At 52.2% G+C, this 27329-nt stretch overlaps 1 protein-coding gene across 4 annotated transcripts; it reads right to left on the minus strand.

The window, feature by feature from the left end:
* Positions 1-107: 107 nt before the first annotated feature.
* Positions 108-27329, minus strand: Mllt6 (MLLT6, PHD finger containing). 4 transcript variants are annotated; one of them, XR_006146771.1, is made up of 21 exons: positions 27089-27328; positions 25694-25773; positions 25227-25281; positions 24902-25011; positions 23586-23689; positions 23304-23397; positions 19766-20008; positions 19113-19211; positions 15701-15923; positions 14537-15151; positions 13958-14139; positions 13633-13741; positions 11393-11459; positions 11092-11237; positions 10472-10669; positions 10304-10392; positions 8906-9255; positions 8393-8483; positions 4580-4936; positions 610-3800; positions 108-560 (listed from the first exon to the last, which is right to left on the minus strand). XR_006146771.1 is itself a non-coding variant. In XM_042674134.1 (20 exons), the coding sequence occupies exons 1-20, from the start codon at positions 27195-27197 to the stop codon at positions 3759-3761; spliced, it is 3360 nt and encodes a 1119-aa protein (XP_042530068.1). In that variant the 5' UTR covers positions 27198-27329; the 3' UTR covers positions 108-3758. The 4 variants fall into 4 exon arrangements, 3 of the variants coding, with proteins under 3 accessions (XP_042530068.1, XP_042530067.1, XP_042530069.1); XM_042674134.1 differs by having other exon boundaries at positions 108-3800; positions 19766-20005; positions 27089-27329; XM_042674133.1 differs by having other exon boundaries at positions 108-3800.

Below are 27329 nucleotides of genomic sequence, written 5' to 3' on the forward strand. Positions count from 1 at the left end.
TATGTGAGGAATGAGGTATCTCAGGCCACATACCCTGCCCTCCTCCCGCAGGCCACCGCAGTGGGCACACCACCTCCTTCCTTTCAATAAAGCCAGACAAAGCCAGGTCGCTGGAATTTTTCTTTTTTGTAAAACATTCTTTTATTAAAAGAACAAGTGCTATGTAGGAACCGCCCTTCGTACAAATAACATCCGTTATACAAAGATACAAGATCCGGGTTATGCACAATTCCAGGCTTGGAGGTGGCAGGGGCATTGCCTTTTGGGCTGAGGATATAAAGGATTTAGAAAGAATGAAAAAGAGCCCCCTGGGTTTGCAATCTGCGGAGTCCCCTCTCATCTCCCCAAGGGAAGGTTGACTACATAAGAGAGAGGCTGGGATGGAAGAGGGCCCTGGGTTTGGGTCTCCAGTCCCACCACCCTAAATTCTAAATTAGGCTGGGGTAAGGGAACCAAGGAGAACTGAGGGCACTCGAAGTGCCCCATTAGTCAGTAGATCACAGTGTCCTAGTGGGAGCTAGACACACCTTTAACCCAGATTAACATGGTGGGAAGGCACCCTCTTCTCTCCAGATTCCCTGTTGGAGTTACCTCCACCCTACTAGGCACCTCTCCCCTGGAAGTAAGCTGGGATAAAGAACTGAGCAAGCTGCCTACCCCTCATTCTGGCCCACTGCACACCAAGGAAGACACTGAAAGCTGGAAAGGGGGGAAGCCTATCTTTGAAAACCTGACAGCATTTCCAGCTTTGGAAAGGGAAGTGGGAAGGTTACTCCTTTCTTTAGAGCTGCCTGGGACCTCCTAGCTGGGGTGGGCATACAAAAAGAGTCTACAGCAGCCTCAAGGTCAGGGCACCTAGAGGCAGCAATAAACCCAGGAGCAGGAGGTGAAACCTCACAAAGGCTGGGGGGTGGGGGGGGAGGGGGAAGGGAAAAAAGAAAACTTTAAAAAGGCAACCCTTAAAGTGTCATGTCTATGGAGAGGATCCATCAGCTCTGAGCTACAACAGTCAGCGACACAGGCACCCTCCCACCCTGGGCACAGCCCCTCACTCATACCACGCAGTCACTCACACAGGGATGCACATGGACAGCCAGCCATGAAGAAGCCCAGAAGCCATGCACGGGGAAGGGGAAGCTGTAGACCAGGAGACTGGCTACTGAGGCTGGTCCCAGCTCTGCACAGGGCATTTGCCTCCCAGGCTTGGAGCTGTCATCTGTGAAGGCAGGAGCCAGCTCCAACCCCTAGAAGACAGTCCCTTCCAGCTGACACTCACCCACCAGCTGTGACCCCCTGGCTGGTACCTGTTCAGCAATCAGCAAGCACACCACTCCCATCCCCTTGCTGAGGGTGTGGTGGCACACCATACTCCACACACGCATTTTCAAACCCCATTTCCGCTCTACAAACCACATCCTTCCCCCGCGCCCCCCCCCACCCCAGACAGAGCTCCACAAATCTGCATCCTTCCCACCCCCAGCCAGGTTCATTCTCAAAAGATGGACTGAGGCTGAGAAGGGATGAGGTCATCATGGCCATCCTTAGTATCCCGCTTCCTCCCGAGGCTCTTCACAGCTTTCCTGATTGAGCTCTGCCAGAAGGAAGAGTCACTACCAGAAGCAACACCAACCCAAGCCTGGCTGCAGGCCCTAATCAAATCAAACTTGACTATTTGCCAGGGCCTCCTCCCAGCCTGAGCAACTCAGAGGGTTCAGTGAAGTTGGAGGTCAAGGTAATTAGGGTAGGGAGGGAAGGGGGGTGGTGGTGGCTCGGTTGCAGTGCACCACAGCATTCCCACAGCCCCCAGCCTCGGCGCGGATGTCCCTCCTGACATCAGAACAGATTTCAGACTGCAGCTCCCAGCAGGGCCAGCCTTGGGCAAGGGCGTGGGTGTGAATGTGCAACTCTTCTAAGAGTTTCTCAAGGTTATTTTTTTCAGTGGCTTGGGGGCAGGGAGTTAAAGAGCTTAATAGATTAAGATGGATACAAGGCCGACTTCTATCCTGTCTTTCTGATACTTAGCATTAATAAAAAGTATTTTTGAGGTCATAACAATTGTTCCCCCCCCACCCAAAAGCCCTTACAAATGCCTAAGACATCGCCTCTGAAGGTTCCCACCCTCCCTGCCCATTATTAGCTCTCTAATATCTTACAAAGTCTTATCACCAGGAATATTAATATTATTTTCCATTATCAGAAAAAAAAAGTTGAGCAGCACAGGCAAAAATATATCTGCACTACGTTTTTGTCATTGCCAAAAATATACACATCTTCTTTTCTTTATTAAAAACGAAACAAAACAAAAAAAAAAAACCAAAAAACCCAATGACAACAAAAACCCGAACAGATACACACAAAACTGCACACATGCACAGACTGACAGACATGAGCATCAGGGAAAGCTGGAAGCTGACCCTCAGCTCCACCCAGTGCATCTGAAAGGGACACAGGCCTCGGCTGCCTCTCTCAGTGTCCCAGTCAGCCTTCTCACTAAAGGCCCGGGGCAGATGGGGACACTGCTCTGGAGAGAACCACCCACTACACCCAGGGAAATAGCTGGTGGGTGAAAGGACAGTTGTTAAATCAACGTATGTATCTCCCTTCATTGATGGGGGTTGGGTTGGTTGGGAGGCAGGCCATTCATTCATGGTGGGAGAGACTCTTGCTAAAGGTGGCCCTTTACTCCCCTTGTCCCCTCCCCCAATCCCTTATGCCAAAAAAGGACCAAACTATTCATGGGGGGAAGGGGGCCCTGAGGGGGCCTTAAGACCCAATGGGGCCTGGGGGAAGGAAGGCAGGATATTACCCTGATTCAAAACCCCCAGCCCCCAGTTACTCTCCAATACTGGAGTACTATTCTGGTTTTTGTTAACCATTCATGCCCTGAAAAGGGACCAGAGTTGGTGAGATGGGGAGGGTACGAACAAAAGGTGGGAACTACCCCCTCTGGACCATCACTCCTTATCCCTGCCCTACGTGGCTCTAGGTCCAGGGAAAGAGACAGACAGATGGTCACACACACACACACACACACACTCTTTCTCACACACTCTCTCACTGTGGAGTCAGGCAGCTCCATCTCCCCACCCTCCGCACTCCTCCAGCCAATAGTGCAAACAAGGGGCAGGACATCAAGGGCCTCCCTCACGTCCCCATCACTGGGGGCCCCAAGAGGGCTAGCCTGGGCTGAGTCTTATGCTATCCTGCCCTTCCTCAGTCCTCCTGTCTGTAGGTTTTTACAAGCTCAGCTTAGGACTCTTGGCGCCAGAAGGGACAGGGAGAAATAGTCAAAAAGACTCCTCCTGTCCTCTGCCCAGCTTGGGAAGAAACTGAAGGTCAGATGGGCCAGCCCTTCTTCCATAAGGATTTCCACACAGGGACAGGCCCATGGGCCCCCTCCACTTCTCTCCATTCAAGTGCTGATCCATTTTATGTGGGTCCAACCAACCCCTCCCCACTCATGCCATGGCCCACTTTACTCTTGGGGAGGGAGCCCCCCCTAATTTGCTGAGCCTATGGGCTCCTAGCCAGGCTTAAAGCCTGGTCTCCCTCTGCACCTCTCTGAAGCAACCAGTGTACAGAGGGAAAGGCCAGGTAGAAGAGCTCCATCCTCTGCACCAGGAGCTCCTGCACTCCCTGGGTCTCAGCACAGGCTCTGGGCCAGGCTCTTCTGTGGTCTGGGCCCAGGTACCTGCCTGCTTCAGGCTAGGACCCCTCAAGCCAGGATCTGCCCCCTCCACGTAGGAACAGGAGTGGATTTAGCCTTTTTCCTGGTTGGCTGAGGCTCCTTTGTCAGCGGTCTGGAAAGAGAGGAAGGGAGGCTAGGGTTCTGAAGGTATTTGACCCCAACACCAGTTAAAAACAGCATTCTGGGATAAGGAAACTGCTGAAGATGCAGAAGAGAGGGTGGCTGAAACCCCTGGCGGAGCTCTGGCAGGTGCACACCAAAGTCAGCTGTGAGCATGCTTCAGTGAAGACCAGCTTCTTGGGCCAGACTGTGTCCTCAGATGAGGGGCGGCTTTTCTCTCCTCCAGTGGCTCACCCCAAGAGTCATCTTTGTCTAACTGGTCTGCTCTGAAAGGAATTGGCGTGTGCGTGCGTGCTTGTGTGTGTGTGTGTGTGTATGTGTGTGTGTGTGTCTAGGCCTTGAACGTAGGTTGGACATGTCCCTTAGCTTTTTTACCACTTGAGCTTCACCTCCAATTCCAACTTTTTGATGGTTAATTGGGAGATAAGAATCTCAAACTTTCCTGTCCAGACTGGCTGCAAATCTCAGATCTCAGCCTCCTGAGTAGTTTGAATTACAGGTGTGAGCCACAAGCCCCAGGCCTGGATTTGGCCTTTTCTAATCAGTCTTCTCTGAGGAAGTTTGTTTCCTGATTGGTCCTTCTAGTACTTTCTTAGAGCAGCAGAGGGTACAGTGTGAGCAGAGACTGGGGGCTGGAGGAGGGAACCTGGCTGATCAGGTGTTACTGCTCTCCGCTGCCCATGTGTCTGACAGTGTACCTTCTGGTCATCCACCTCTGGTCACCCACCCTTACAAGGAAGATAGGAAGCTCATCCTCCCCTCCTTACTCACCCCAGCTTTGGGGCCACTGCCACTGCCGTCCACCCCTGACAGGCTGAGGAAGGGGTTGGTCTGCGCAGTGAGGACTGGAGGTCCGCCTGCTGCTGCTACTGCTGCAGCCGCCGCCGCCGCGGCCATGAGACTTGTGTTGTTGCCCAGTGAAGGGGCCACCAGGGCTCCGGTGGGCAGCAGGGGTGGAGCGGATGCTGTGGGCAGCAGGCCAGGGGTTCCTGTGGACAGCAGTGGGGTAGAGCTTCCTGCCAGCAGGCTGGCCATGGGCAGCTGGGAACTCCCGGCCATCTGCAGCCGCTGTAGCTCCCGCTTCTGCTGGATCTGTTGGATCATCTGGTAGACAACAGTCTGGTGCTCCTGCAAGGAGGCCAGACTGCTTGTTGAGATTCCCTGCTGTCTTTCCCCAATGTCTGCCTGCCCTTCCAGACCAGGGGCCCCATCTTATCATACTAGAGTCAGGAGGCAAGAGACAGGGGAAGATGGTCATGGTTCTGTCCCTTGAGTCTCAATCTGGATCTCAGACTCCCTCTCAGGACAAGAAAATGGTTGCCCATCACCAGTGTCTGTCAAATGGGCAGGGAAGGCCAAGTGCAGATTATTTACACCTCTGGCCTTGCTCACTAGCTTAGGTCCTCAGGTTATGACAATCACAAGTGCACCCAAGATGGAAAATGCTACACTACCTTGGTAGTTTCCAACCTCACTCCCTTTTTTGCTATTTTTTTTTCCTTTGGTGCCTGTACTAGGGCTTGAACTCAGGGCCTGGGCACTGTCTCTGAGTTTTTTTTGCTCAGTGTAACACTCTACGTCTGAGCAATAGTTCCAATGGCTTTCTGGTGGTTAAATGGAGATAAAACTCTCCTGGGGAAGGTAGGGGAAAAACAAAGGAGAAAGTAACAATGCTTGATTGGAAATGTATTCATTACCTTGCTCATGTAACTGTAACCCCTCTGTACAGTATTTTTACAATAAAAAACAAAAAGTATAAAAAAAGTCTGGGCTGGGAAGGTGGCTCAGTGGTAGATCGCTTGCCTTGCATGCATGAGGCCCTGGATTCGATTCCTCAGCACCACATAAGCAGAAAAAGCCAGAAGTGGCACTGTGGCTCAAGTGGTAGAGCGCTAGCCTTAAGCTGAAGAGCTGAAGGATAGTGCTCAGGCCCAGAGTTCAGGCCCCATGACTGGCAAAAAAAAAAAAAAAGTCTCATGGACTTTCCTGCCCAGCCTGGCTTCAAAGTATGATCCTCAGATCTCAGGCTCCTAAGTAGCCAGGATTACAGATGTGAGCCATCAGCAGCAGGTTTGTTAAGTAATTTATTTTTGCTTTGAATAGGCAAGAGCATTCTCAGTTCAATGTTTCAAAGCCAAAATACAGCCGGGTGCCGGTGGCTCACGCCTATAATCCTAGCTACTCAGGAGGCTGAGATCTGAGGATTGCGGTCCAAAGCCAGCCCGGCCAGGAACATCCGTGAGAATCTTTTTTTTTTTTTTTTTAAATAGTGAAAGCAGGGGTTATACTGTGGGGGTCCGTGAGAATCTTATCTCCAATAAACCACTAGAAAACCGGAAATGGGGCTGTGGCTCAAGTGGTAGAGTGCTCGCCTTCAGCTGAAGAGCACAGGGCCGGGACAGTGCCCAGGCCCAGAGTTCAAGCCCCATGACCGACAAAAAAAAAAAAAAAAAAAAGCCAAACTACGCCACAAATTTATCTTAAGAAACTTTGTTCCAGGTTGGGAATGTGGCTTAGAATGTGGTAGCGTGCTTGCCTCCAATGCAAGAGGCCCTGGGTTTGATTATTCAGTACCAAATATACAGAAAAAACTGGAAGAAATGGTGCTCAAGTGGTAGAGTGCTAGCCTTGAGCAAAAGAAGCTCAGAGACAGTGCCACCCAGGCCCTGAGTTCAAGCCCCAGGACTAGCAAAAAAAAAAAAAGAAAAAAACTTTGTTCCTGGCCAGGTGCTGATGGCTCACACCTGTAATCCTAGTCAGGAAGCTGAGATCTGAGGATTGCAGTTCAAAGCCAGCCTGAGCAAGAAAGTCCAAGAGACTCTTATCTCCAATTAACCATTAGAAAATGGAAAGTGGGCGAGGCCCCCGGTGGCTCACACCTCTAAACCTAGCTACTCAGGAGGCTGAAATCTGACGATCGTGGTTCAAAGCCCGGGAAGAAAATTCCATGAGACTCTTATCTCCAATAAACTACCAGAAAACCAGAAGTAGCGCACTAGTCTTGAGCTGAAGAGCTGAGGGACAGGGCCCAGGCTCAGAGTTCAAGCCCTACAACCAACCAACCAAAAAAAAAAAAAAAAAGCTCAGACAGTGCCCAGGCCTGAGTTTGAGCCCCAAGATTGGCACCAAAAAATAGGAAATCACTACGTGAGTTGGCTCTTTGTCTTATTGTCTTAATTCCCTTTCTCCCTCTCCCCTTTTTTTTTTTTTTTTGGTTGGTTGTGGGGCTTGAACTCTGGGCTTGGGCACTGCCCCTGCGCTCTTCAGCTCAAGATTAGAGCTGTACCACTTGAGCCACAGCGGCACTTCTGGCTTTCTGGTGGTTAATTGGAGATAAGAGTTTCATGGACTTTCCTGCCCAGGCTGGCTTTGAACCACAATCCTCAGATCTCAGCCTCCTGAGTAGCTAGGATTATAGGTGTCAGCCACCGGTGCCTGGCTTTCCCTTTCCCTCTTCCTCTCCTTACACCCCCACCCCCATGCTGGAGAGAATCTCAGGGCCTTGTGTATAATGCCAGGTTCCTAATGCAACTCCTTCTTTTTTTGGCAGTATTGGGGTTTGAACTCAGAGTCTTTTGCTTGCTCTCTACAACTTGAGCCATGTGTCCAGGCCTGCATTTTACTGGTTATTTTGGACATGGAGTGTCACAGATTTTCTGCACAGGCTGATCCTGCCAATCATCCAGATCTCAGCCTCTTGAATAGCTAGGATTATAGGCACTAGCTATGACTGCCCTACTTAGCGCCCTCATTTTTTTTTTTTTCTGGTCCTGGGGCTTGAACTCGGGTACTGGGCACTGTCCCTGAGCCTCTTTATGTTCAAGGTTCTATCACTTGATCCACAGGGCCACTTCTAGCTTCTTCTGAGTAGTTTATTGGAGATTAGTCCTGTCTGGGCTGGCTTCAAATTGTGATCCTCAGATCTCAGCCTCTTAAGTAGCTAGGTTTACAGGCGTGAGCCACTGGTACCCAGTCCTCATTTAAAAAAGATGTAAAGATGAAATCCTTTTTTTTTTTTTTGCCAGTCCTGTGGCTTGAACTCAGAGCCTGGGCTCTGCCCCTGAGCCTCTTTGTGCTCAAGGCTAGCGCCAAAGCATGACTTCTGGCTTTTTTTCTGTTTAGTGGTACTGAGGAATCGAACCCAGGGCTTCATGCATACTAGGCAAGCACTCTACCAGTAAGCCACATTCCCAGCCTTGAAATCCCTTTAATCCAAAGAAATCTCAGAAGAAGCCAAATAGGAGACACACCCAGAAGTTGGTATGGTTGAAGGGCTGTCAGGTATCTCTCTACTACATCCCTAGAGTTTCCCCTGAAAATCCTTGGGGCAGGTACAGAAACATATATTTACTGATCTGTCACTCTCCAGACCCTCTCTCCAGGACCACTCTGCTGCACCATCACTGTTCTTTCTTTGCCTCTGACCAGTCTCTACAGACCCAATATCCACCTAGTCTGGAACTCCCCTCCCACCTCCACACCCTACTACCCTCCCTGGCTGGCCCAGATCCTCAATGATGGGCCCTTCTCTGCAGAATGACAGAATGGAAACACTGGCCCAAGTTGGCAGGGAAAGAACTTTACCGGGGTCAGCTGCGGAGAGGCCAGGAGCTGCTGGAGCTGCTGGAGTTGCTGCTCTTGCTGCTGGAAGAGGTGTCTCTGCTGCTCTGTCAGGCTGAAGCAGGGGACAGACACGCACCATAAGGGAGGAACGAGGACGTGTACCCCATTTCCATGAGCTTCCAGACTCCCTCAGACCCAGCCAGGAGAGATAGGGAGGTGAATGAAGTATTAGAGGACCGAGCTCCAAGGGCAGGTGGGAGGAAGTGAGATGGAACGGACTGCCTAGTAGGAAGATCTAAGGTCGGGATGGGACAAACAGACTCTGTCCCTGATTGCTCCTATCCTAGACACATTCAAGGCTAGCAGTCTAGAGAGTCCCTAGCAGCCAATACATGACTAGCATTATATACCCTATAGGGCCAAAGGACATTTTTTCCTTTTGGGGGATTAGGGACATTTTGGGGAATGCCCGCCACCTCCCCCGCCCCAAGCCAGCCTCCCCATTCCCTTCCCCAGGGCTGAGCTTTCCCTCACCTGTTAAGACAACCTGGCAGCTGCAGCGTGGGGGCCCCGCCAGCCTGGGTCAAGCCTGCAGGGTTGGGGGCAGCAGCCCCATTCAACCCCCCCAGGAGCCCATTGAGGGGCAGGCCCCCACTGCCCGCCAGTCCCCCCAACAGCCCCTCAGCCATGGGCATGGCCCCCAGCCCTGCTGCCCCAGGTGCCCTGCCCAATCCATTCTGAGGCTGGGGTGGGTGCGGGGCTGGGGCCCCAGGCAGGGCCAAGGGCAGAGTAGCAGGGCTCTGCTGGAGCAGGGGCAGCGGTGGGGGCGTGCTGTGGAAGGACAGCGACGAGCTGCTGCGGCTTGGGCAGCCTGAGTGTGGGTCCTGGGGAGGGAGGGGGAAGGGAGGGGTCAGAGGGCGGAGGGCCAGTGTCACCTTTCTGGCCCCCAGCCCCTCACACATTGACACTCTTAACGGAGATCTGCCCTCCCCTCCTCTCATACCCAGGCATCCTGAGGGAAGCAGCAAGGACCAGGGATGAAAGCTAAGAATCTATTTTTCCCAAATCAGGATTACTGACCACTTTCTGGGACTCAACACCCCTGTCGTCCTTGCTTAATAACAACCAATGGTCATAGCCATGACTTTCGGGGAACCCGACTGTGCGTCCTTGTTCCCATTTTGTTTATGAGTGAAGCCACTGACTCAGGTTAAGTAACTGTAGGCAAGAACAATACAGCTGGAGTGAGACACTCAGGTTCAAATCCCCAATTCCACAACTGAATGGCTTGGGTGGCCGTGGGTTCAAACTCTTGGTCTTAGTTCAGTCATTCATAACCTGGGGGTCACAGTAGTAGACACTCCACAAGGCTACTGTGAAGAATAAATCAACTATGGCTTTAAAAAGTTCCAGGGTAAGTTTGCAATTAATGTTGTTATTTTTATGACTATGACTTTCCAAGTCACACAGTTAATAAATGGCAAAACCAAGAAACCAATTCGTCTCATTCCAATAATAACCACAATATAACAATAGCAACTGCTATCCCAACCACCACCAATTACATGGGAATTATTTTGTGTGAGGCACTATAATAAGCCCTTCACCAACACTTCTCAGACAGGCCTCCCCAAAGAGGAATCCCTCCTCCTCCTCACACAGTCCTCAATTTAGTTCAACTTAGCACTTCTACTTTGCAATTCTTTTTTGTTCTTGCACGCAGCCTATCTTCAGGAGGACAGTAGGATTTTGGCTCACTGGCTGTTTTAGCCAGTGGGGATAAGTTGGCATCTCACAAATATTACTTGCTAAAAGGAATGAATGAATGGTTCAATCAACTGCCCAATCAATCACTTTACTGCCCAGCCTCTAATAGCTACAGGGGAAAGGAGACCAAGAGGACCTACTGCCTTCCCTCCTCTCAGAGCTCACCTCAGAGGATGTGGACAGCGAGTTGTCCAGGCCAAGGCTGTTCTTCCCTGGAGGGCTCTTGCTGGTACTCAAGGAGTCACTGCTGCCGGCTGAGAGAGGGAGATCAGGGGCTGGAGAGTGGCCAGGAAGTCCCCCTCCCATTCTTAAGGCTAGGCAAAATCTCCTCACCTTGGGGTGGCAAGCCATAGGGCCCAGGGACTGGACCATTGGTGGCAGGCAGGGCGGCAGGCAGGGCAGGAAAGGGCACGGAGAGCTGCACGTTGAGAATCTGCAGGCGTTCCTTCTTGGCCGTCAGGCTCAGGATCTGTTCCTGCAGTCGCTGGTTTTCTTTCTGCAGCGCATGCAAAGCCTTCAGCATCTCTACAACTGCAGAAAAGAGCAAGACTGATGCTGGTGCTGGGGGAGGTGGGGCGGGGCCAGAGGGATGGGGCGGGGCCTGGAGAGGAAAGAAGACTCAGCCCTGTGAGGCTGGGCCAGCCAGCCTAGCAAGCAACATAGGTGAGCTTGGAAAGTGGGGAGGCAGGACGGGACCAAAGTATGAGGATCAGATAGTCCCAGATGCTCTACTGGGACCGGGAGGAAGGAACACACTAGTTGGAAGGGGATGGTGGGAGAGACCTAAGGCAGGATGTCCAAGGAGCATAGCCCAAAGGTAAGGCCCTGGGGGTTGCCATAGTCAAGGATGGGGGTGGGGGGGGGGAGGGGTTAGAGGCCTTCAAAGAGGTTAAGAGACTGAGGGGAAAGTTGCTAGGGTAGGTTTCCCAGTCTGGCACCACCCTCCTCCTCACTGTTGACTCCAGCCTCCCCATCGCCCTGCTTCTCCAGCAGCTGTTCCATATTAGTAGTTCCTGGGGCCGCTGGGTCTAGCTGGACGCCCCCACAGGGTGCGGATGCTGTCTGATCGAAGAGGGCTGGAAGGCTGCTGATGGGGGACCTAGGATCAGAAGGGAAATTTGGCTCAGGCTCACCTCACTGGGCCATCACTAACTTTCCTACCCCCCGCCCCAGGGGTCCTCACCCTCTCCCTTGCCCTTCCACCACCCCTCCTTGCACCCGGCCCCCAGCCCCTCCCCCCAGCCCCTCCCTCACATGGAAGACAGACTCTCCTGAGGGGAGGTCCCCCGACAACGGAAGCTGCAGTCCTCCAGGTCTGGCTCTTGGATGGAGAAGGGCAGGGGTCAGCGAGGGTGGAGGACCACGGCCTCAGGGTCCCCACCCTGGAGGTGGTGCAGGATCTGGGGTCTTAGAACAGATGCCTTTCCCCAGATTCCCAACTCCAGACTGGCAGGAAGGCTGGTAAGCGCTGAGAGCCCTGACTTGAAACCCCATCCTTTTTAAGGCTCTTGCTGTTTTCCTAGAGCTCTTGCTGCCTGCCTCCTTCCAGATCCACAGTCCACTTTCTTTCCTGAAAGCTTCAGGTCAACAATGTGAATTGAATTTGAACCTGACATTGACTTGCTTTGTGACCTTGGGCTGGTAAACTAACCTTCATGCAGTGATAATAACTAGGATTAAACTGAGGCAATAAACATTAAGTGTTTAGCTGGAGGGCATAGTTGGCATGCAGTAAAACCTTTGTAATTGTGTTATTATCATAATTAGCTTTGTATGGCTTTATTTTTGTATGCCAGTTCTGGATCTTGGACTAGGCCTGGGCACTGTCCCTGGGCTATTCTGCTCAAGAACAGCACTTTAGCACTTGAGTCACAGCTCCACTTCAGCTTTTTGGTGGTTAGTTGGAGACAGGAGTCTCAAGTACTTTCCTGCCCAGCTGGCTTCAAACCTCGATCCTCAGATCTAAGCTTGCTAACTAGGATTATAGGCATAAGCCACCGGAACCTGGCTGTATGACTTTTCATGTTCATAAAATCCAAAGTTAGAAGGCAGTAAATACTTCAGAAGAGTTAAGGAAGGGGTGGTAGGGGAGGGATGGGTGGAAATGTTGAAAGGGGTGACAGTGAGGCAGACATACTGTATTCATAAACTGCTTTGTTAAATGACAACTCCTCCGTACCACTACAGGATAATTTTAAAACTTATGAAAACAAAACAAAAAACCAAAGCAATACTGTGTGTGGGGCTCAGCTTTCCTTCTCTTGCCTGGTGCTCTACCATTTGAGCCACACCTCCAGTCTGGCATTTTACAGTTAATTGAAGATGAAATCTTACACTTTTCTGCCTGGGCCCAGGCTAACGTGGAGCAGCAACCCTTCAGAGCTCAGCCTCCTGAGTAGCTAGGATTACAAATCTGAGCCATCAGTACTTGGCAGGCTATACTTTTTGTTGTGCCATAGAATCCAGTTTTATGTTACAGAAAATACAATTACTCTATACTGTGGGTCTTAAACATGGTATTGGACTGGGTGCTGTTGGCTCATTCCTGTAATCCTAGCTACTCAAGAGGCTGAGATCTAGGATTGAGATTTGAAGCCAGACCAGGGGAAAGTCCATAAAACTTACCTCCAATTAACCATCAGAAAGCCAGAGATGAAGCTGTGTCTCAAATTCTAGTCCTGAGCTAAAAGAACTTAAGGACAGAACCCAGGCTCTGAGTTCAAGCCCCAGGATGGCACCAAAATAAACAAACAAAAACCTGGTATTGGATTTGTCTCCAGAACAGAACACCTGAACTAGCTGCCTGAAGAGCTCCACCCCCTACATTGACAGATGGTTTTCTGCACCAATCAGCTCCCAGGTGTTGGGTTGACTTTTCAGGGAGAGGGCAAGGAGCTTGCTGCCCACCCCTTCAATTACTAAATAGTCCAGAGCTACAAGCCCAGCTAGTGGAACTTATAATGGCTGATCCCAAGATACCAGAGAGAACAATATGGAAGCAGTTAGGAGTATTGGGCTTAAGAGTCAAAAGATGGGAATTTGGAACTGGGAATGTGGCCTAGTGGTAGAGTGCTTGCCCTAGGATGCATGAAGCCCTGGGTTTAATTCCTCAGAACCACATAAACAGAAAAAGCAGGAAGTGGCACTGTGGCTCAAGAGGTAGAGTACTAGCCTTGAGCAAAGGAAGCTCAGGGATAGTACCCAGGCCCTGAGTTCAAGCCCCAAGACTGGCAAGAAAGAAAAAAAAGAAAGGGGGGGGGGGTTTGTCTCTGACAATGCCTTTTTCTTCTGTGAGACAGGGCAATAATTCCAGCTTGCCCTGGCCCTTCACTGGACTTTAATGAGTATCTCAGGTCTGTTGTGTTAGATCTTATTTTCAGCCTAGTGGGCAATGGCCAAAGGGAGAAGGAAGCCAGCAAGCCCTCCCATCCTTTCTAGGGTCAAACCCCTAGGGCCTTTGGGGAAGAAATGGGGACGGGGCCAGACACACATACCTGTATGGCTGCTCTCGGCTTGGGTGAGGAGAGGGTTAACAGTGCCCATGGGGGTTCCAAAGATGTGGGTGGAAGGGAGGCTGAAGGTAGAGCCAGCCAGAGAAAACACCTGAGAGAGAAGGAGGCAGAATCCAGCCTGGTGATTATTCTCAGATCTAGGGCATAACTGTACTGGGATGGTGAGGAAGAAGGTGTGCTGGGAGGAGAGAGGACCAGACAGAGGGAGAAGTTCTGGTGGCAATCCAGCTGAACCTCTGATGCCCTATGGAGGGCTGTGTAGCTTCCCCATCTCCCCAGGGAACAAGGAACCAGGATAAAGACTCACCTGAGTGGTGGAGATGGAAGCAGAGGAGGAGGGGAGGGTGCTGGTGAACGGGGACCGGCTGAGGCGAGGCAGGGCCGAGGTCCCGGGGGGTCCCAGCAAGCTGGAGGAGAGGGGCGTGCTGCAGACAGCCCGAAGCATCCCACCACCATGGGAGATGGGGTCCTTATTACTGGTGTAGATGCCTATAGGCAAAAGGACAAAGAGGTATGCAGTCACCCTCCAACTGACTCTTCCTCAGTCAGGTGGCTGGCACAGCTACTCTCCTGACAACTCATGCAGAGTCTGGCCACATACCAATCTAACCATCCTGACATCTGCCATATGACTGGCCTGGCCTGGGAAACTCTTAGCTTTTCTCATTCTCTTCCCAGAGCTTGAAAAACCCTGCTGGCAACATCTATGCCAACCTTTCCCACAATCCCGCAGAAGACACGTAAGGGAATGTCTCAGAAGTGACTCTCATCTCTATCTTTTATTTCTATCCTTTGGAGCAATTCCTTCCAATTGTATGTATATGCCTCTGTCATCTCGCAGACTAGCTGGCCCCTGAGATGCTCTCCACCCGCAGAGGTCACTCACCTGTACCCAGTAGAGGGGATTCCAGGCTCAGGCTAGGCAAGCTCCCAGTAGGCCCAAAGGTGCGAGAGGCCAGACCTCCTAGGCCAGAGCTGACTAGGGAACCTCCAGAGAAAGGTGAGGCAGCAGTGGCGGTGAAGCCAGCCAGCTGGGCCCCGGGCAGGGAGGGGGCAGCTGAGATCACAGCGCCCTCCTTGTTCCGGCTGCCCTTGGGACGGCCAGGCCCATGTCGGCTCCTCTTGCTGGCTTTGTGCTTCTTCTCCTTCAGGACTGTCTCAGGGGTCACCTCAGTGGGTGCAGAGGTGGCACTCAGGGAAGGCATCCGCTTGTGGGTACTAGCTGAGGCCCCGGGCCCAGAGACATGGGGAGACTTATAATCCCCAGGGGAGGGGGCCCGGGCCCGGCCAGAGCTGGAGGTGGTGGTAGAGAAGCGCATGATGGGCCCAAACCCAGAGAAGACCACTTTCTGCTCAAAGAGGTCGGCCTTGGGAGGCTCTGGGGCTGAGGGTGAGGGAGGGGCTGACGGGGTGGGGGCTATGGGCTTGGAGTACTTGTCATCCTCTGGCTGCTCCAGTTTGGGAAATGCAGAGAAGTCAGGGGAGCTCTGCAGGGATGAGCCTGTTCAGAGAACAAAAAGGGAATCAGGGCCTCAACCCCTTTCCTTCCCCCAACTCTCACATGCACTGCAGGGGAGAGGGAAAATGGGGGAAAGGGGGGGAGCAGATGCTAGCTGGGGAATGGAGAAGCCTGACCTAGCTCTGCCTGTCTATATCCTGAGATAAACATCTTCATCCTCCAGCTTTCCCACTGGTAACAAAATGGGATCAAAGGAACTCTCACCCCTAGTGAGCACACTGGGTGACTAGATGGTAGGTCCTAACATTAAGGCTGTTGAAAATGACCCTTGCAGCACAAGTGTAAGGATAAAAATTATTGTGGGGTTGCAGGAGTGGGCCCCATCAGGGAGAGGAGACGTTTAGTTCCAAAAGGAGGGTAAAAGGGAGAGGAGCCACTGCACAGGATCACTCATCTTTACCCGGCACCAATTTGGTTACAGTACATGAGATGCAAATCAACAGGCAAAACACCTTGCTTTTAAAAAAAAGAAAAAAAGCAAGGCAAGAGGCTGTCCCCACTCCCAGCCTCCACCAGAATGCCCACACTCACCTGCAGGTTGGAAGGGCCCCCCAGAGGAGGAGGAAGAGGAGGAGGAGGAAGAAGAGGAGGAGGCGGAGGTAAAACTGCTCACACCTTTCCCACTGCTCAGTTTCTTCCCTTTATGACTCAGGCTATGGCTGGAAGACTTTTTCCCCTTCGAATCCCTGCTGCTCTCTGAGGTCTCCTGAGTGCTGGCTTCATGGTGGGAGGAAGAGGAAGCTGAGGAGGAGACCTGAGGAAGGGGAGGACAGAGGAGGCTTTTAGCCAGGCTGCCTGGCCTGGCTCACACTGACTTGGGAGTGAGACAGGAGGACACAGGACCTGGATTTCACTAGGAGAGCTCAGGGTAAGCTTCAAGAACCTCTTCCAGCTAAGAAGCCCACAGGAGCCCCTAGACCCAAGAAATGGGGATGCAGCTATGAGACAGCAGGACATAGCCCCTGGACCCAGGGAGACTACATGGACAGATGAACCTGGTGATGCTCTCCTATCCATATTTCGAGGTCTAAGCCCATGTAGACAGTTACACAAGGAGAATGAGCTACCATGGGCATGGCCTTAAGCCCCTACAGTTGCTACCACTCCCTCCTTGCTGTCCTAAAGCCATGACCCTTACTTCTCCTGACCATCCATGCTCTTGCTGGATAACCTGAACATGCCAGGACAGCCTATCCTTGCTCTTCCTGGGAAACTGGGCTTCCCTCAAGATCCAGCTAAGTGCTCTTTTAGAAAGCCTTGCTGGCTTTTTTTTTTCTTTTGGTCCGTCACAGGGTAGGGTCTGGGCACTGTCCCTAAGCTCTTGTGCTCAAGACTAGTACCTTGAGCCACTTTGAGCCACAGCACCACTTCCAGTTTTCTAGTAGTTAATTGAAGAGTCTCACAGACTTTCCTGCCAGGGCTAGCTTTGAATCACAATCCTAGTTCTCAGCCTACTGAGTATCTAGGATTACAGGTATGAGCTACCAGAACCTGGCTTCTGCCTTCTTATTTATAGGGCAGTATATATACCCACAGGTGAGCAGTTACCCTGATGTCCTGAAATGTTCTGTCCCAGGTCTGAGGCCAAGTGTCCTTGGAGAGTGGTAAAACAGTGGCTGAGGGAGCAGGGGCAGGAGTCAGGCGGGGGGGGGGGGGGGGGGGGGGGGGGGGAGGAAGCATGGTGAGCTCTGTCCTTTCTACCATGTTAAGTAGTGGAGTCTCTCAAGCTCATTTAGCTCCAGTGTCCTTCTGAGACTAACTATGCCCTGAGAGTTACAAGGAACTTCATGCTAGTGATTTGGTGGGAATCAAAAGATGACAAGACTAGGGCTGGGAAGGTGGCTCAGTGGTAGAGTGCTTGCCTTGCATGCATGAGGCTCTTAAGCAGAAAAGGCTGGAAGTGGCGCTGTGGCTCAAGTGGGAGAGTGCTAGCCTTGAGCTGAGGAGCTCAGGGACAGTTCCCAGGCCCTGAGTTCAGGCCCCACAACCAACAAAAAATAATAAATAAATAAATGAATGAATGAATAAATAGACTAATGGGGGCAGCTAGACACTGGTTAAGTACACAGAACTTCAAGCCAGAAGGCTTAGGTTCAAAACTTGACTCTACCACTAACTAGCTATGTGCCGGTTAGGCAAATGACTTAACTTTCCTGTGCTTTGATTAATACCCATTTCTTTTGATTTTTTTTTGGGGGGGTAGTATTTGGGGTTTGAACTCAGTAACTGCTAGGATGCCACCCTACCATGTGAGCTATATCTTCCTCCCTGCCTTTTGGTGATTATTTTGCAGATGGAGTCTAGCAAACTCTGCTTGGGCTGACCTCAAACCATGATCTTCTAGATGTCAGCTTCCCGAATAAGGTACGATTACAGGCACTAGCCACAGTACCTAGATCCTGTGATTATTTTGAGGATTAAAATGAAGTCTTCTCTGTGTTCCATTTCCATTCCCTGGTTCTACAAGATTGCCTGGCCTTGTCTACATTTGTGCCTCCAATTACTGCTTGGAAGGCATTTTTCCTCTTGGTGGAGACCAGGTATTCAGCAAATTGTGCTGAATGAACACATTATGTGAGAGGGAGGATGGATAGGGGAAAATGAGAGAGAGCCACCCTGCATTGTCCCTCCCTAGGCGGAGTCCTGGTCTCTGTCTTCCTCTTTGTTCTTTACAGCAGCTGGAGTTCTGAAGGGAGCCAGATGTGGTTCTCAGAGCAAGGGAAGAGAGGGGCTGGGGGTGGGGAGGGTGGCTGAGATGCTGGGACAGTGAAGGGGGAGGGGAGAACACTTGCCCTGGACAGCCGGTTACTGGGTGACTCCCAGGTCTTTCTACCTACCGGTAGGTCCCTACCCTGTGGCAAGGCCAGAAGGCATGAGAGACTAGCTTTCTCAGGTGAGCCCTGGGAAACGTGGAGGGGAGAGGGTTACTGGGGCAGCTGCCACAGCAACATCATTTTGGAAACCTGATGCCTGAACCTCCTGCTAAGATGCCCAGAGCTCTGCCAACCATCTGAGGTGGGTGGAGGTGGCTGGCAATGATGAGAGGGACAGGAGTAAGCAGTTTCTGCAGGCCCCCAGGGGTCTCCTTCCATGGTGAGGGCAGACTGAAGGAACTGGATTGGGCTGTTCTGGCTTGGATTAGTGACTCCCTGGTCTAGTGAATAAGGGCTGCCTGTTGCTCATCCAGATGTTGCCCATTTCTGGAGACATAGCACATCCTGCAGGGTGGGATGACTAGGGTTTGGGGTATTGTCCAGGGGCCTTGCCCCCCTTGTACTGTAGCCCACATTTTCAGTCCTTCTAATCTAAAGGGAGATGAGTTGAGAAGCAGGCTTTGAGCCTGACACTGGTGGCTCACACTTGTAATCCTAACTACTCAGGAAGCTGAGATCTGAGGATCATGGTTTCAAGCCAGCCAGGGACAGGAAAGTCTGTGAGACTCTTATCTCCAATTAAATACCTAAAAAAGCCATGGCTTGAGTGGTAGAACTATTAGCCTTGAGCAAAAAAGCTTAAGGACAGCACGCAGGCCCTGAGTTAAATCCCCAGGGTCAGCACACACACAAAAAAAGAAAAGAAAAGAAACAGGCTTTGGGTATCCTCCTAGTGGCAGAGGAGGCTCCTCTGCTTATTTCTGGGAGGGTGAACCCCAGGAACTTCAAAAGCCGGCCTGAGTGCTGTATCCCATCTCTGCAGACAGGAGCCCAGTGCTGAGGCCCTCTGTCTGGACAGAGCAGATGTGAAGCCAGCAAGCAGGGTGGTACCCCCATCCCATCCCCAGGGCTGGTCAGTTCTCCGTGGGGCTGAGGAGCACAGCTCTGTGTAGGCTAGGAATGTATATGTAGGGATGCGACCCTGAAACTGTGGGAGGATCCTGGCTCATGCCCCTCCCCTACCATCCTTGGACCAGCACACCACTCCTCCTGAATGTAACCAGTAGTACCTTGTCAGCAGTGGGGACCACAGGCGGGGTGAGGATGCTGGGGGGAGACTCAGGCCGCTTCTTGTGCTTCTGTTTAAGGCGTTCTTTGTCCTTTCGACTCTGGGGAGGGAAAGATGACCACACAGTGATGCTGGGAGCTGTTTTGGACAAGATAAACAGGACATGTGGGGAGCTGAACCCCTCTCAAGAATGAGGTTTAGTGAGAGTCACTCTCCTACAGAGCATGTGGGACTCATGGCTCAGACGAGATCCTAGGAAAGCCTAGAGTCCTCCTCCTCCCTCCCTGCCTGCTAAAAATAGCCTGTTCCATTATCCCACCAGTGACCCAGAGTACCACACACAGGAACACACACCTCCAAGGGTGCCCATCTGGGACACATGCTGTGCTGTGGCACAAAGGGACACAGACATGTATACCTCTTCACTGGCTGGTACTCAGCAGATGTTACAGTGTGTGCACACATGCTGTGAAGGTTGGGGGGGGGGGGGGGGTCACAGAGCTTAAGGAGGCCATATCCCACCCCACTCTCCCTGATCCCCAGAGCCTTTGGTGGCCTCACAGGAAGAAACGGAGTAGGATCCAAAAGCTGGGGCACCTGGAGGTGGAGTCTAGAAAGAGGCTTGTGAGGGTAAGGGTGGAGGGGTGCCTTCACCTTCTTCTGGCCCCTCTCATGGTGGGTAGGGTGCTTGTCCTGCTGAGTGGTTGGCGAGGCTGACCGGCTTCTCCTGCCAGTAAGGAAGCTGCTGCTGCTGCTGCTGCTGCCACCGCCTCCCCCTGTGCCACCACCACCACTGCCACCGCTGGTGCCGCTGCTACCGCCTCCACCTCCTCCTCCAGCTCCCGTGCCTGTTCCTCCTCCTCCTCCACCTCCCCCGCTGCTGTGCCGGGATGTCTTCTGGGGGAAAGAATTGAGAAGAGTTGCTAAACCCTCCTCTCACTAAGCTTATTAGAGAAAGGTTCCTGAGAATTGCATGATCGTGGGGCTGTCCTATTTACCCTGTCCATCACTAAGAGGGCCTCACATCCTCCAGGATGCTCAGCCTGGAAATCCTAGGACCTCCCCCCACCCCAGCTTATGCAGACTAAATCCACAATGCACAATGGAGACACAGGACAGGCAGGGATATATCCTGGCCCCCAGCAAGGTACAGTAAAGGGGGAGTAGGCCCGGGGCTTGGGTCTCTTTATTCATTTATTATTCTCTCCATTAACAGTGCCTTCTTGGGTCGTATCACATAGACTAAGCCACAACCCTCCTTCCCCTGGGCAGAGGGAGTACAGGGAGTCTCATGGAGAGCCTCTGCTCCCTTGTACTCCCCGGCCCCTACCACATCAGTCTCCTTTTCTCTCCAGCCATCACATCACTCTCCCTTCCTTTGGTCCCAGCCCTGGTTCTCCACCAAACACAGGGCTGCTTCTGTGTGTGGGATCGACTGCCCTGCACCTGGGCGCAGGCCATGTATTCATGTGTGTGTGCATGTGTGTATGTGTGTGTGTATGAATGCCATAACCACTAAAACCCCAAGCAACTTTATGCTACCTCCTTCCAGTGGAGGCTGCCTCCCCCATTCCAGGCTGGCAGCTGCTCCCTCTAAGGTCACCAACTACCTCCCAACTGCCAAAGCCTAGAGCTAATTTCAGGCCCAGCCACCCCTGGCATTAGGCACAATTCTTACCCTGCCAAACTCCAGCCCCTCTCTTCTATGGCTCCTTTACACCTTGGCCCATGCTATTCTGTAGACCTAGGAGTTTGCAGCCAGCCTCAGCCTTACAAGGCTAGGGTAGCCTCTACTACCCTACCTGGGTGTCTGACATACACCAAATTCGACAAAGTCCACTTGAAACCTCCTGCAAACCCAACCAAACTCCCTACTTTGTCCTAGGTCATCACAGAACCCTGAAACCAAGGTGACCATGTAATTTATAACTGAAACCAGGATGCTTCTGAAAATGAGAGAGGGAAATACTAACCCTTGCACAACAGGCACAAAAGCATGATCATCAGAGGCAGCAGACCAGGATACATGCTCATCCTCCTGAAGCTGGCTGCACTCCTCCTCATGGTACCCCCAATGGTCTAAATTCTACCTTGTGTCTAGATCCTAGATCCTGCCTCTCAGCTGCCCCGACTTTTAGATTTTTTTTGTTTATTAGTCATGGTGCTTGAACTCTGGGCCTGGATGCTGTCCCTGAGCTCTTCAGCTCAAGGTGAGTGCTCTACCACTTGAGCCACAGCGCCACTTCCATAAATCTTTTTTTTTTGGTCAGTCATGGGGCTTAAACTCAGGGCTTAGGTGCTGTCCCTGAGCTCTTCCTCTCAAGGCTAGTGCTCTACCATTTTGAACCACAGCACAACTTCCTGCCCCCACTTTTAGGTTAAGTCTACCTAGAATCCCCATCATCCTTCCATCCCCCTTCTCACAGCTTCTCCCTGCTGCCAGCCACGGCCCTTCCGATCCTGTCTCATGGTGGCTGCCAGCATAATCTTCCTAAAACAAATCTCATCTGTTACTCTCCCCACCAGCTTTCCAAGCCTATGGCCCTGATGGGAGAAGGGAGGGGAGGTGTCCAAGCCAAGTCTAGCTCTGCAGACACCTCACAACTTTTGGGACATGCAAGGTCTCTCTGGATGTGGGACAGGACCCTTCCAGTCTGCAGGCTCAGCTCTGACCTCCTGCTTGGCCACACCAAACACCCTATAAGCCCATCCTTCACTTGAGGCCTCTTTTCTCTCTGTGTTGGCTTCACAGACTCCTGAGGACCTTTCCCATCAAACTGCCTATTCTGAATCGTATCTACAAGCTGTAAGATAAGCCAATGACCTTGGGGAGTCTTAGGTCATGCATCTATGTAATAGGGAAAATATTGTACACCTCCTTCTCAGGCTTGGTGGGAGGACCACATGAGATTAACATTCATCACTCACTCCATGCCAGCTGGGCAGAAAAATTCATGAGACTCCTTCTCAACAAAGAGCTGCACACACCGATGTCTGTTATCCTAGCTACATGTGTCCCAGCTATGTCAGGAAGTCTTAACAGGGGCATAGTACCCAGATGAGCCCAGGCAGGAAGAAAGACACTATCTCAAAAGTAACCAACAAGGGCTGGGAAGGTGGTAGAGTACATGCCTTGCAATCATGAGGCCCTGGGTTCGATTCCTCAGCACCACATAAACAGAAAAAGCCGGAAGTGGCGCTGTGGATCCAGTGGTAGAGCGCTCGCCTTGAGCTGAAGAGCTGAGGGACAGCGCCCAGGCCCAGAGTTCAGGCCCCATGACTAATAAAAAATACAAAAAAATAAAAATAAAAAAAGTCACCAACAAAGGTGGACGCTGGTGGCTCATACCTGTAATCCTAGCTACTCAGGAGGATGAGATCTGAGGATCCTGGTTCAAAGCCAGCCAGGGCAATAAAGTCCATGAAACTCTTATCTCCAATAAAAACCACCAGAAAACTGGAAGTGGAGCTGTGGCTCAAGTGGTAGAGCATTAGCCTTGAGCTGAAGAGCTCATGGACAATATCCAGGCCCAGAGTTCAAGCCCCATGGCCGACCAAAAACAAAAAAAGTAACCAGCAAAAATCAGGACTAGAGGCATGGCTCAGCAGTAGCAGTGCTTACCTAGGAAGCACAAGGCTCTGAGTTCAAACCTAAGTATTGCCAAAAAATAACATTTTGAGAACTTAGTACAGAGGTTGAAGTAGAGAAGACATCATTTCCCACACAGTTATTGGCTCTTTTTTGTTGTTGTTGGTTGTGAAGCCTGAACTCTAGGCCTAGGCGCTGTCCCTCAGCTCTTCAGCTCAAGGTTAGTGCTCTACCACTTGAGCCACAGCGCCACTTCCAGCTTGTTCTGCTTATGTGTTGCTAAGGAATCGAACCCAGGGCCTCATGTATGCAAGGCAATATTGGCTCTTTTTATTTCCAATTCCATTTAGTGGAGTGTAAAGCACTGTTTGTCCTCTTGAAACCACCCAGCTAGATAGGGTTTGAGCTCTCTTCTGGGTTATACTGCTTAGTTCAACTCTGATCACTCTCTCCAAATTTTAAGTTGTTCTTCACAAATGGGGTGCTCTTCAAGGGCAGAGACAGGTGTCTGCCACCTCCCGAATGGGCCACAGACATGGTCTGGAGGCCCTGCTCTAAACCCTGGATGACTGACCCACGCGCGTGCTGACAGATGGGACTCACCATCTTGCTGAAGTGGTATTTGCAGTAGCCGCAGTATTTGACGTTGTCTACCTCCAGCACTTCTTCCTCACACAGCAGGCCTGCCATCTGGGCACTAACCAAGAGATGTCAGGTGAAAAGGTGGTGGTCACAGACTGGAGCAGCCACCCTTTCCTCCCTCCTGGACCAGGCTAGAGTAGAGCAAAGATACTGTCATCACTACCCAAGAGATTGCAGCTAGGATGAGCTCAAAGCAGCCATCTGTGACAAACCTCCCTTAGAGGGCCCAAAAAGGACTCTTACCAGGTGACATGGAAAGCTTGTCGACATCCATGCCGGTTACAGGTCATACAGGCTCCTGAGGCTGCCTTGCTCTCCCGACCCTGCTCCTCACAGATGTAACAAGTCTGCAGGACATAGTGCAATCGTGCTCTCCTTCAGGGAGCTCATTCTTCCAGGGAGCTCCTCCTGATAGTGGATCAGTCCTATGGCCTCCCTTCAATTCTATCCTTGCCCCATCACCCCAGATCAGTGCTATCCAATAAAACTCCCAGCAGAGCCAAGGGCTAGTGGCTCACACCTGTAATCCTAGCTACTCAGGAGGCTGAGATGGTGAGGATCTCAGTTCGGAGCTAGCCTGGGCACACAAATCCTAGAGATGCTTATCTCCAATTAACCACCAAAAAAGCTGGAACTGGAGGAATGGATCAAATGGTAGAGTTCTAGCTGTGAGTAAAAAGGACAAGCAAGAAGGTGAGGAGGATCCTGAGTTCAAGCCCCAGTATCAACACACACCCCCCCACACACTTCCTCCAGGGAAGGAAATGTTTTCTAACCTGCACTGTCAAAGGCAATACTTCCTTGGGCTAAGCTCTCAAAATGTGGCTAGGGTGGCTGAGAAACTAAAATTTACGTGGTAACTATAATTCATTTCCACATCCACGTGTGGCCCACAGTTACTATGTTAGGCAGTGTAGTCTTTGGTGAGGTTTGAAAGGCCAATGATTGTGTTCACCATGTTCCCTGATGAGGCTATTTTCCCTCTGGGCCCCTGCCTATGCCATATCTTCTGCCTGAAACCAGGGATCCTTCTGTCCTTAAAGCTACTTCCTTTTCATGCCCCAAGTCTCAGCCTACATGTTTCCTTCCTTGACCATTTTGTCTATAGTAAACTGCCAGCCGGTGTTCTTTCTAACAGGGACTTGTTTATTTTTTTCACAGTACTTACTACAAAACTGCACTGACTTTATTTGCTTGTGTTGCTTTGAATTCTTCCACACAAGAACATGAGTTCCCCCGGACAGGCAGCATTTCTACCTTGACTGATATTTCTGTACTATGTGTCTGGTACTGGCACCAGGTCTGCCATTCAATGCAATGGGCCCCATGTGTAAAAGAACACTAGCTAAGGCGGTTCGTTTCACTTGGGCTCCAGAGCCTGAGTATGTGTCACTGTATCTAGAGTAAGTTGTTTGAGGGCAGGCACCTGCCTATCTCCCAAGATTCCTGAAAGTACTGGCTCGACAGAATCAAACTGCACTGGAATAAGAAAGTATTGGAGGGACTCAAGGCTGGTCATCCAGGGACTGGACTACATGGACACAGTCAGGGACACTGACCTTGTTGAAGCGATCATGAGGCACGTATTGCAGCACAATGGGCTCCATAGTAAGCACGTTGGCAAACTGCACCTCCGGGATGTAGAGGGCACACACCACGTGGGCCCAGCCTAGGGCAGTGTGGGGGTCGGACTCAGGAAAGACAAGCCCAAGTTCCCACCCCTGCCCATTTCAAGTTACACTGTCCCCTCCTTCAACCTTCCCATCAGATTCCAGTGCCGGTCTGTCTAAGGAATCCAGCCTCTACCCCACACCAAGTCTGACCTTGCAGACCTGCTTAGGGGGCCTTGTTGACCTCACTAAGGGCTCAGGGGACTCCCCTCACCTCCATTGTCAGTCCTCTTCAATGCCCCGTCTTTGTGTGGGCACAGCTCACACCTCTGCCAATGCAAGGGGCAAATGGTTTAAGGGATCTGCTGATCTGGGCCCTGTCTGAATACACTCAAAAGGGCCCCAGGATGAGATGATGATAAGGGGGAGGGGAATGTAACTGTGTAATGGAAAGATGATTGTTGAAGATGGAGTGTCCATGGAGATTCGTTAATAAAATCACTGTATTTTTGTACCTTTGTAAAGTTCCCATGATTAAAAAGTTCAAACAAAAAAGTGGTAGTCGTCCACTCTGTACCAGAGTGAGGGATAAGCAGAGGAGGAGACAGGGCTGGTGATAGGTATGCAGGAAGCAGGAAGTGCTATGTGACAGAACTAAGTCCCACCCAGCCTCAGCGTCTCGAGTTGATGGAGTGTAGGTGTGTAGGAGGGAGTAGTGGAGGGGAGGGTTCTGGGACTCACCACCCTGGCTGCACGTTCCTGAGATTCACATTTCCGGCAGAACCAGGGTCCTGTTGGCACCTGGACGATGCCATAGCAAGCTAAGGGGAGGGGAAGGAGAGTCATTAAGCAAAGCTGTCAGCCACTGGCTTTTTCCCAGAGTAAGTGGGGGAAGGACTGGAGCCAATTCCAGCAGGGGGAGGGAGGGCTGCTCTTGGGTCTGGAGGGGTCACTCTCTACAGAGACGAGGAATGCCCAACAACACAAGGACAGCTTTTAAACCACCCAGCTGAGCACTCCAAACAAGGGCGGGAAGTCTGAGTCCTTGACCTTAAACTTCGAGAAGATCCTCAATCTCCACACCCTTTCTGGATCTGCTTCCCAGCTCCGGTCCCCAACCAGTCCCAAGGCATCAGGAACCAGAAATAGGAGTCATGATAGTCAAATACAGTTTTGTTGTTATGGGGGGGGGCTTCTTAAAGGGGCAGTAAGGGACGACGGGGGGCGGGGGGAGTCTCCAAGGATCTCATCTTCTGCCTCTGACTATCACAGGTCAAAAGTTAAAGCCAAGGAGGGCAGGTGCCAGTGTAGGTAACCGAGAGAAGAGGTGGCGGGAAGATCTTCAGCCTTAAGGGTTGTCCCGGGAGAGGGTGGGGGTTGGAGGGAAAACTAGCTGTGCCACACAGGCGGGGAGATGCCAGCCTGTGCCCTCAGCAAGATTCCTCAAGGAGTTAAACTCCCGAGCCATGTGCTGCTGGGGGAAACTCCAAAACCTCCCCTCCATTCCGGCCGCCTGCGTGCACTACCGCTCCCCAAACCCTCAGCTCTTCCCCGGGGGAGGAGGAGGGGGGAGAGCTCGGAGGAGATTTTTAGGAGGCCCCTCTCCCTTGGGACCCTTCTCCTTCCCTTCCCAACCCCGCTCCTCCCAGTATCCGGAAGCCAGGAGGGGGGGAGATGAACTCCCGCCCCCCCCCTCCCTCGCCTTGACCTCTTCCTCCCAGAGAGCCGGGACCAAAATAACCGGGCGGGAGGGGACACCGCGCAGGTAAACATTCTCCCCGGCGAGCCCCGACACTTGGCAGTGCGGGGCGCGGGGAGTTCGCTCCAAAGCTCCTTGGACTCTCCCCAAAAACTCCCCTCAACTTGGGGTGGCGGCTGGGGGGGGGGGGGACACGACGCGGGACTGGAACAATAGGCAAGAAAACAATGCTTGACCCGGTCCTCCCGGACCCGGGCGCGGGGGAGCCCCACGCCTCCCTTCCCTTCAGGTGGGTGGGGGAAGGGCGCGCGAACCCCAAAGGGCTCGGGAGGGCGCGGTCGGGGGCGCCCCGCGCGCGCACCGCCCCCGGGGTCCCCGGCGCGCGCGCCCCCCCCCGCCGCCTCCCCCTCCCCCCTCTCCCCCTCCCACCCCCGTACCTTGATGGACGGCTACGCTGCACGCGTGCCCATCGCAGTAGACCAGCGGGTTCTCGGCCCAGCCCCTCTCGTCCGAACATACGCAGCAGCCTCCTACCATCTCCTTCATACTCCCATGAGCTCCCTCCGGGGCTGGGGCGGGGGGCCGGCCGGCGGGAGTCGGGGGTCAGGGGGGGAGGGAGGGAGCGGGGGGCCGCGAGCCTCCTCGCCCCCTCCTCCGCCGCCGCGGCCGCCGCCGCTT

This window comes from Dipodomys spectabilis, unplaced genomic scaffold (genome assembly GCF_019054845.1).
Source record: "Dipodomys spectabilis isolate Male_0828 unplaced genomic scaffold, ASM1905484v1 ptg000018l, whole genome shotgun sequence".
Lineage (NCBI taxonomy): Eukaryota > Metazoa > Chordata > Mammalia > Rodentia > Heteromyidae > Dipodomys > Dipodomys spectabilis.

What these genes read in the sequence shown, in the direction of transcription:
- Mllt6 (XM_042674133.1), bottom strand. Translation starts at nt 27,197, where the DNA reads ATGAAGGAGATGGTAGGAGGCTGCTGCGTATGTTCGGACGAGAGGGGC. An exon ending in CGCTGTCCACATCCTCTGAG is followed by an intron (nt 9,256 to 10,303) that starts GTGAGCTCTGAG and finishes CTCCCTCCCCAG; the next exon opens with GACCCACACTCAGGCTGCCC. An exon ending in CTGCCAGGTTGTCTTAACAG is followed by an intron (nt 8,484 to 8,905) that starts GTGAGGGAAAGC and finishes CCCCTGCTTCAG; the next exon opens with CCTGACAGAGCAGCAGAGAC.